Source organism: Coregonus lavaretus (assembly GCF_964263955.1).
Source record: "Coregonus lavaretus genome assembly, chromosome: 7".
NCBI lineage: Eukaryota > Metazoa > Chordata > Actinopteri > Salmoniformes > Salmonidae > Coregonus > Coregonus lavaretus.
In genome coordinates, this window is record NC_139994.1 from 34,521,918 (window position 1) to 34,530,438 (window position 8,521).

General features: G+C 42.4%; 1 protein-coding gene across 1 annotated transcript; it reads right to left on the reverse strand.

The window, feature by feature from the left end:
- Positions 1-5,591: 5,591 nt before the first annotated feature.
- On the reverse strand, positions 5,592-8,345 carry LOC311133062 (uncharacterized protein). Its single transcript, XM_084166493.1, has 4 exons — positions 8,005-8,345; positions 7,323-7,705; positions 6,969-7,050; positions 5,592-6,696 (listed from the first exon to the last, which is right to left on the reverse strand). Exons 2-4 carry the CDS (start codon positions 7,613-7,615, stop codon positions 6,556-6,558), a joined length of 516 nt encoding a protein of 171 aa, XP_084022619.1. The 5' UTR covers positions 7,616-7,705; positions 8,005-8,345; the 3' UTR covers positions 5,592-6,555.
- Positions 8,346-8,521: the final 176 nt, after the last annotated feature.

Sequence of the window (8,521 nt, forward strand, 5' to 3'; positions counted from 1 at the left end):
CGGACAGCTGATCGTCCTCGCAGTGGCAGACCATTTGTAACAACACCTGCACAGGATCGGTACATCCGAACTTCACACCTGCGGGACAGGTACAGGATGGTAACAACTGCCCGAGTTACACCAGGAACGCACAATCCCTCCATCAGTGCTCAGACTGTCCGCAATAGGCTGAGCGAGGCTGGACTGAGGGCTTGTAGGCCTGTTGTAAGGCAGATCCTCACCAGAGATCACCGGCAACAACATTGCCTATGGGCACAAACCCAGGAGGTGGAGGGTCCGTCGTGGTCTGGGGCGATGTGTCACAGCATCATCGGACTGAGCTTGTTGTCATTGCAGGCAATTTCAACGCTGTGCGTAACAGGGAAGACATCCTCCTCCCTCATGTGGTACCCTTCCTGCAGGCTCATCCTGACATGACCCTCCAGCATGACAATGCCACCAGCCATACTGCTCGTTCTGTGCGTGATTTCCTGCAAGACAGGAATGTCAGTGTTCTGCCATGGCCAGCGAAGAGCCCGGATCTCAATCCCATTGAGCACGTCTGGGACCTGTTGGATCGGATGGTGAGGGCTAGGGCCATTCCCCCCAGAAATGTCAGGGAACTTGCAGGTGCCTTGGTGGAAGAGTGGGGTAACATCTCACAGCAAGAACTGGCAAATCTGGTGCAGTCCATGAGGAGGAGATGCACTGCAGTACTAAATGCAGCTGGTGGCCACACCAGATACTGACTGTTACTTTTGATTTTGACCTTTGTTCAGGGACACATTATTCAATTTCAGTTAGTCACATGTCTGTGGAACTTGTTCAGTTTATATCTCAGTTGTTGAATCTTGTTATGTTCATACAAATATACAGAATAACAGCAGAGTAGCTGCATTTGCGTTCATTTAAGCTGTTTTCTAGTGACATTTATTTGGATACATCCATTACAATGAGCTAATGATGCGCGATTTCGCCTGGCATAGAAAATGTGCTCTCTCGTCAGGACACTAATGTTCAAAGCATCTAGCCAACAACACAGCTAAAACAAATAACTTCAAACTGAAGCTGGAAAGACTGCAAACTAGATACATTTCGTTTAGTTTTACCTGTTTTCTATTGACATTTGTGTTTATATCCATAAAAATGATAATAATAAGCCACTTAGCAGACGCTTTTATCCAAAGCGACTTACAGTCATGATGCCAGCTGATTCATGATTTCGACTGGCTGAGAAAAGCGGTCTGCCCGTCTGTCTCATCCCGACACATTCATTAGTATGGGACAGCTGGAGATAGAATTTCAATATTGAAACAATGTTGCAGAGACAGACAGCAAGGTTTATACAAATCTTCGCTGTTGAAAACCAAATGCTAGTCTAAAAGAAATGAGAGATAATGTCTAGATGTTTTTTTAGAGTGGAGATCAAGTTTATACATTTCCTGGCTGTGCTGATGAGACAGTGGATTGCGCAGTGAGATGGAACAGAGTAAATAGGCATTTCAACTTCATAGCTTTAGCAGGTGGTATCTTGTGGAATAGACACCAGCTGGAATGCGGTTTTAACCAATCAGCATCCAAGATTAGACCCACCCATTGTATAATTAAGTGATAATGCCCAAGAAGCCGTTGTTTGAAGGAAATATTGGCATGGGTGTTGCCAATATATCCTCCAAACAATGGCTTTGAGGACATTATCACTTTTATACAACGGGTTACCAAAATATTAAAATGATTGACGTGTTCATAAAAAATATTTTGTTTAATTTATTCATAATATTTCATCCTTCACGAGATATAGTCCCGACACAAATCTAAGGTTGCTACCCAAGCCGGCTTGATCGTTCGTTCTATCGGTTCCGTTGTCAGAGACGCGACCCAGTCGTTAAGTTTTTTGTTCTGTATCTATGGACGCGACCCAGGCATTCGTTCTAAATGTTCCATTGCTATACTGGCTGGCAACGTTCCTAATCCTTTGCTTGCTAGCTAGCCAACTACGGCTAACGTAGTCATGTTTGTTTAATCTGTTTTCCAGTGACTTATTTGGATACATCCATAACAATGAGCTAATGATGCGTGATTTCGCCAGCGATAGAATGTGCAATCTCGTCAGGACACTGTTTTTCAGAGGAACTAGCCAACAACACAGCTAACACAATCACTTCAAACTGAAGCTGGAAAGACTGCAAACTAGCTGCATTTCATTTCATTTGGTTTTCTATTGACATTTCATATATATAAATATACACACACAGTGAGGGAAAAAAGTATTTGATCCCCTGCTGATTTTGTTCGTTTGCCCACTGACAAAGAAATGATCAGTCTATCATTTTAATGGTAGGTTTATTTGAACAGTGAGAGACAGAATAACAACAACAAAATCCAGAAAAATGCATGTCAAAAATGTTATAAATTGATTTGCATTTTAATGAGGGAAATAAGTATTTGACCCCTCTGCAAAACATGACTTAGTACTTGGTGGCAAAACCCTTGTTGGCAATCACAGAGGTCAGACGTTTCTTGTAGTTGGCCACCAGGTTTGCACACATCTCAGGAGGGATTTTGTCCCACTCCTCTTTGCATCCATACCCATCCATGACCCATTTTCAATGCCCTGGCTGAGGGAAGGAGGTTCTCACCCAAGATTTGACAGTACATGGCCCCGTCCATCGTCCCTTTGATGCAGTGAAGTTGTCTTGTCCCCTTAGCAGAAAAACACCCCCCAAGCATAATGTTTCCACCTCCATGTTTGATGGTGGGGATGGTGTTCTTGGGGTCATAGGCAGCATTCCTCCTCCTCCAAACACGGCGAGTTGAGTTGATGCCAAAGACCTGGATTTGGGTCTCATCTGACCACAACACTTTCACCCAGTTCTCCTCTGAATCATTCAGATGTTCATTGGCAAACTTCAGACGGGCCTTTATATGTGCTTTCTTGAGCAGGGGGACCTTACGGGCGCTGCAGGATTTCAGTCCTTCACGGCGTAGTGTGTTACCAATTGTTTTCTTGGTGACTATGGTCCCAGCTGCCTTGATCATTGACAAGATCCTCCCGTGTAGTTCTGGGCTGATTCCTCACCGTTCTCATGATCATTGCAACTCCACGAGGTGAGATCTTGCATGGAGCCCCAGGCCGAGGGAGATTGACAGTTATTTTGTGTTTCTTCCATTTGCGAATAATCGCACCAACTGTTGTCACCTTCTCACCAAGCTGCTTGGCGATGGTCTTGTAGCCCATTCCAGCCTTGTGTAGGTCTACAATCTTGTCCCTGACATCCTTGGAGAGCTCTTTGGTCTTGGCCATGGTGGAGAGTTTGGAATCTGATTGATTGATTGCTTCTGTGGACAGGTGTCTTTTATACAGGTAACAAACTGAGATTAGGAGCACTTCCTTTAAGAGTGTGCTCCTAATCTCAGCTTGTTACCTGTATAAAAGACACCTGGGAGCCAGAAATCTTTCTGATTGAGAGGGGGTCAAATACTTATTTCCCTCATTAAAATGCAAATCAATTTATAACATTTTTGACATGCGTTTTTCTGGATATTTTTGTTGTTATTCTGTCTCTCACTGTTCAAATAAACCTACCATTAAAATTATCGACTGGTCATTTCTTTGTCAGTGGGCAAACGTACAAAATCAGCAGGGGATCAAATACTTTTTTCCCTCACTGTATATATAAATTATGCTGATAATCAGCTGATTCATGATTTCGACTGGCTGAGAAAAGCTGTCTGTCTTGTCCCGACATGTTCATTACTATGGGACAGCTGGAGATCAAATTTCAATATTGAAACAATATTGCAAATGTCAGAGACACAGCAAGGTTTATACAAATCTCCGCTGTTGAAAACCAAATGCTAGTCTAAAAGAAATGGGAGTTAATGTCTACATGCTTTTTATAGTGGAGAACAAGTTAACCAATCAGCATACAGGATTAGAACCACCCATTGTATAATTAAGCAATAAGGCCCGAGGGGGTGTGGTATATGGCCAATATACCACGGCTAAGGGCTGTTCTTACGCACGACGCAAAGCGGAGTGCCTGGATACAGCCCTTAGCCGTGATATGTTGGCAATATACCACAAACCCGAGGTGCCTTATTGCTATTATAAACTGGTTACCAACGTAATTAGAGCAGTATAAATAAATGTGTCATACCCGTGGTATACGGTCTGATATACCACGTCTGTCAGCGAATCAGCATTCAGGGCTCGAACGACCCAGTTTATAATTCCCTATAACGCATTGTATATTTGCATGGTAGAATTCAATGGCTATAGTTCATGTTTACATGTTTTGTTTGAACTGCTTTTGAAAGCAAAAGTCAAATTGAAAATAGTATTAGTATTGTTGAACTCGATTGTCCATGTCTCAAGACTTAAAAAATCCTTCTTTAACCGGTCTCCTCCCCTTCATCTACACTGATTGAAGTGGATTTAACGGACATCAATAAAGGATCATAGACTGATCAGGTGAAAGCTATGTAATGGAAAGAGCAGGTGTTCTTAATATTTTCTGTACTCCGTGTATAAAGATATCCCCTGATATTGACCCTTTTCTCCCAGTGACCCACTCTACAGAGCTGCCTCCAGAACAATATTTAGTTACCAGGATGTCACTGAGGATCATGTCAGGACTAGTTCTCAGGACTAGTCATTAGGACGCCGCGTGATGGTCCCAATGGAACGTTCTCTGGGGGACCTTTTTCTAGTAAAATGAAAGTCCTGACATGATCCTCAGTGACATTTACATTTACATTTACATTTTAGTCATTTAGCAGACGCTCTTATCCAGAGCGACTTACAGTTAGTGAATACATTATTATTTTTTTTATACTGGCCCCCCGTGGGAATCGAACCCACAACCCTGGCGTTGCAAACACCATGCTCTATCAACTGAGCTACATCCCTGCCGGCCATTCCCTCCCCTACCCTGGACGACGCTGGGCCAATTGTGCGCCGCCCATGAGTCTGGTAACCATGTCATGACGTTCTCAGAACTTTCATTTTACTAGTCATTAAGATGTTTGCATGATGATCCCAAGGGAACGTCCCTGCAAACAAAAATGAGTCGTTAGGAAGTCCCCGGAACATCACAAAATGGTTGCCTAAAGTGGTCAGGACATTGTGTCATGGTCCCCCGGATGTTTTTGTCTAGTACTTAGTTTGTTCCGGGGACATCACCTGACTAATTTTTATTTGCAGGGTTATATCTATAAAAAACATTGAATATCAGTTGAGGTTTTAGTAGTAGTTCCCCCCCCCCAAAAAAAATTGCATGCACACACACGCTCACCTTCTCCCTCATTTACAGACAGACAGATTCACTGACCGACTGATTCACTGACTGGGGTTGTGGGTGATTATTGGGGGGGTCAATTGTGTCATTTGAAAGTCTTGATATTACTGCTAAAGTCAGGCTTAGAGCTAGGATTCAGAAATGTGGTTTGGTGTGTAGTCAGCTGTTACTGAAGCGTGAAAAAAAAATGTGAATATTACATTGTTGGTTAAAGTTATTACACTATTCATAATGTAATAATCAACACAATGTAATAATTATTACATTATGCGCAAAAACATGTAATAAATATGCAGAACGAATAACATTGTTGGCAAGTTACTACATTATCAGCATTTATTACATTCTAAATGCAAAAGTTATTACATTAGCAGCTAGTACATTATTGGCATTTTATTACATCAGTTGCTACAAGGCCTGAGGCACTTTTCAGTCACATTTCTGAAGCCCAAGAAACAAACACTTAGCTTCCTAGTACATATGGAATTTAAAAAAGTTTATGAATGACTTTTTGGAGGGTTACCGTCAAAATGATTTATTAAATAAAATAAACATCAATGACAGGCGTGCATGGGCCCCCAGAGCTCATGGTGTCTGATATGCCAGTGCACTTACACCCTTCATCTTTACACAAACTTAAAAAAAGTAGACTGATATTGAGATGAGGGAGATGCAAGATGACGCTCTCACACAGTATCTGCACATGCGCACGGGTTCACTTCAAGCTGTTAGAGGATCTTCACTAGTTACCACAGCCACAAAGTCATAAACCCCGCCTATTTGTACAATTTCGCTTCTTAAAAAGTTATTTTAAACCTAGCCTTATGCCTAACCTTAAATTAAGACCTTTTTTCCCCATGCATTTTTACGAGACAATTTTGACAGTGGCAACTTGTGGAAACCCTGTTAGAACGTAGTAGTAACTGAACCAAACAACATTGCGCTTAGTCTGACCCACTATTCTGTTTACTTTCTGCATCTACATCATATCGTTGAGTCTACCTTTAAAACTTTGGCTTCATTGTCATTTCTCATCACCACACAAGACCGGTTGTTTTTCCCATAGTTCAGAGTCTTCTCATAATGTCTCACAAGGTCAAGTGTAGGTAACCTTGTCCCCAGTCTCAATTATTACCGCATATACATGTCAGAGAGAGAGAGCCTGCTGGTGGACAAGGTTCAAGTGTTAGGTGATATGTAGCCTCGGCCCAGGCTTTCACACACGTGAGCGATGCCTGGAAGCCGAGGCCAGGTTATATGAGTCAAGTCTTTTGTCTCACATTAATTTACACTGGTCTCCGCCTGAGGCCATAGAGCTCTGGACGCCTCCTGTCACGTTCAGACTGAGCCCCTGGAAGGCACCAAACAGCGAATCATCCTTCGCAGATTTCTGGTTCCTCTTGGCATTGGTCTTACTCTACATGGAGATAGAAAAAAAATGAAAGGTTCAATTATGTATTTTGTAAGTATAAAATCCTGGCCAACAGTACCCATGTAATCCCTTCATATAAACGAGACATATGAGGTCAGTTCAATTAGAATAGGTATCTTGTGATTCCCAAGTTTCACCCATAAACTCCTTTAGTCCTTCAAAATTAAATTGATATCTTCTCAGATCAGATGTCCACTGAACAAGTGACCTCCATCTTATTTTGACCAGTCACACATGACATGCACAGACTGACTTACCTTAGGGAGGCAGTGCTGGCTCCTGAAATGCTGGCTCCTCCTTCTGACGGACCTCTCTGCAATCTTCTTCTCTCGCAGTTTCCTACAGTAGCACAATATGGAAACAGAGATGCTTCAGTGGCATTTTGTGAGTCTCCCAAGCAGATATACTTAAGCGTTTGATACTCATCTATATAAGCGCTACGGGTCGGTTTCCCAGACACAGATTTAGCCTAGTTCTGGATTAATAAACACGCTCAATGGAGAATCTCCATTGAAAGTGCTTCTTAGTCCAGGATTAGGCTTAATTTCCATCCGGGAAACTGGCCTTTAATGACTTTATATCTACTAAAAACAATGGCCAACCATCCTTACCTTTCTCTTTGAATGTCAGCCTGGTATGCACTGAGCCAGGATTCTGGTACGGCTCTCTGCTTGGTGCAAGTTTTGGCACAAGGGACACTCTTTCTCCTGACTATGCTGTGCCTCCGGACTACAACTACGCTCTTCCGTCGAGCCCCTGTGCTCACGACTATGCTCTTCCGTCGGGCCCCCGTGCTCTTTTTGGTTCCTATTTTGTTGTCCGGTTTGGTCCCCGTCCCCGACACATAATCGCTGAACTGCTTGATGGGATCACCCAGGGACTTAAGATCCACCATAAGATCCATCTAGTTGTGTGTGTGCTGCTTTCAGCGCTACAGTAGGGTTTCAGTATCTCTCAGCTGAAGGAACTCAACTGATGGGCTGTTTTTTCAGACCTGTCAACGGCAAAGATAGAATAATGATTAAGTTGGGAGGATTTTTTCTGCACAAGCCTTGTACAAAAGGAGGGAAACTACACAAAACTAAATACATGCACGGTCTCTGATTGCAAGTTGATCTGAACAGTCTTAAAGGGGCATTATAACAATGGAACCAATGTCAACTACATTATTTACAATACAGACAACACATGAAGTAATACATACTGATAAATAATGACAAATACATTATCACAACAAAAATCTATGTAAGGCTATTTCAAGTGTGACCCGCATCCTTTTCTAATTGCACATACCTGTAAATAGTCTATTAGCGGTATCCAAGAAAGTCAGGTACTCCAAATTATTCATCACAGTGACCGCATTGTTTGAGGTACTCCGGTTGGACTAGTGTGCATTTGTCCGGTAAAGTGGCTAGTCTCCTCTTATGGGGATTTAACAGATGACCCTCCTTGCTTCTCAGGCAGATTAGTTGAAGACGTAAGTGCTACTTATTTCATTAGATCCTACAGGGATGCAAACAAACCAGTGTAGGAAAGAAACAAGCATGTCATGTTGATTTCAATGACATGGAATGACCTGTTCCCATTTCTTGAATTTGGTTAGTTATAATGAACTGTCAGCGTAGGTATAGTATAGGCCTACGAGTTGCCAGGTGATATTTATTTTAGTTCTGATGGATGAGTAATCTAACCATAAATCATAGTGAAAGAGGGGGTAGGGAGAGGGAGAGAACCGATGGTCTGGAGGAACACAGTGTTAAAAGGCATCACTTTTGTTTTCAATATCAGAGGGGATATCCTCTTTTCTTTC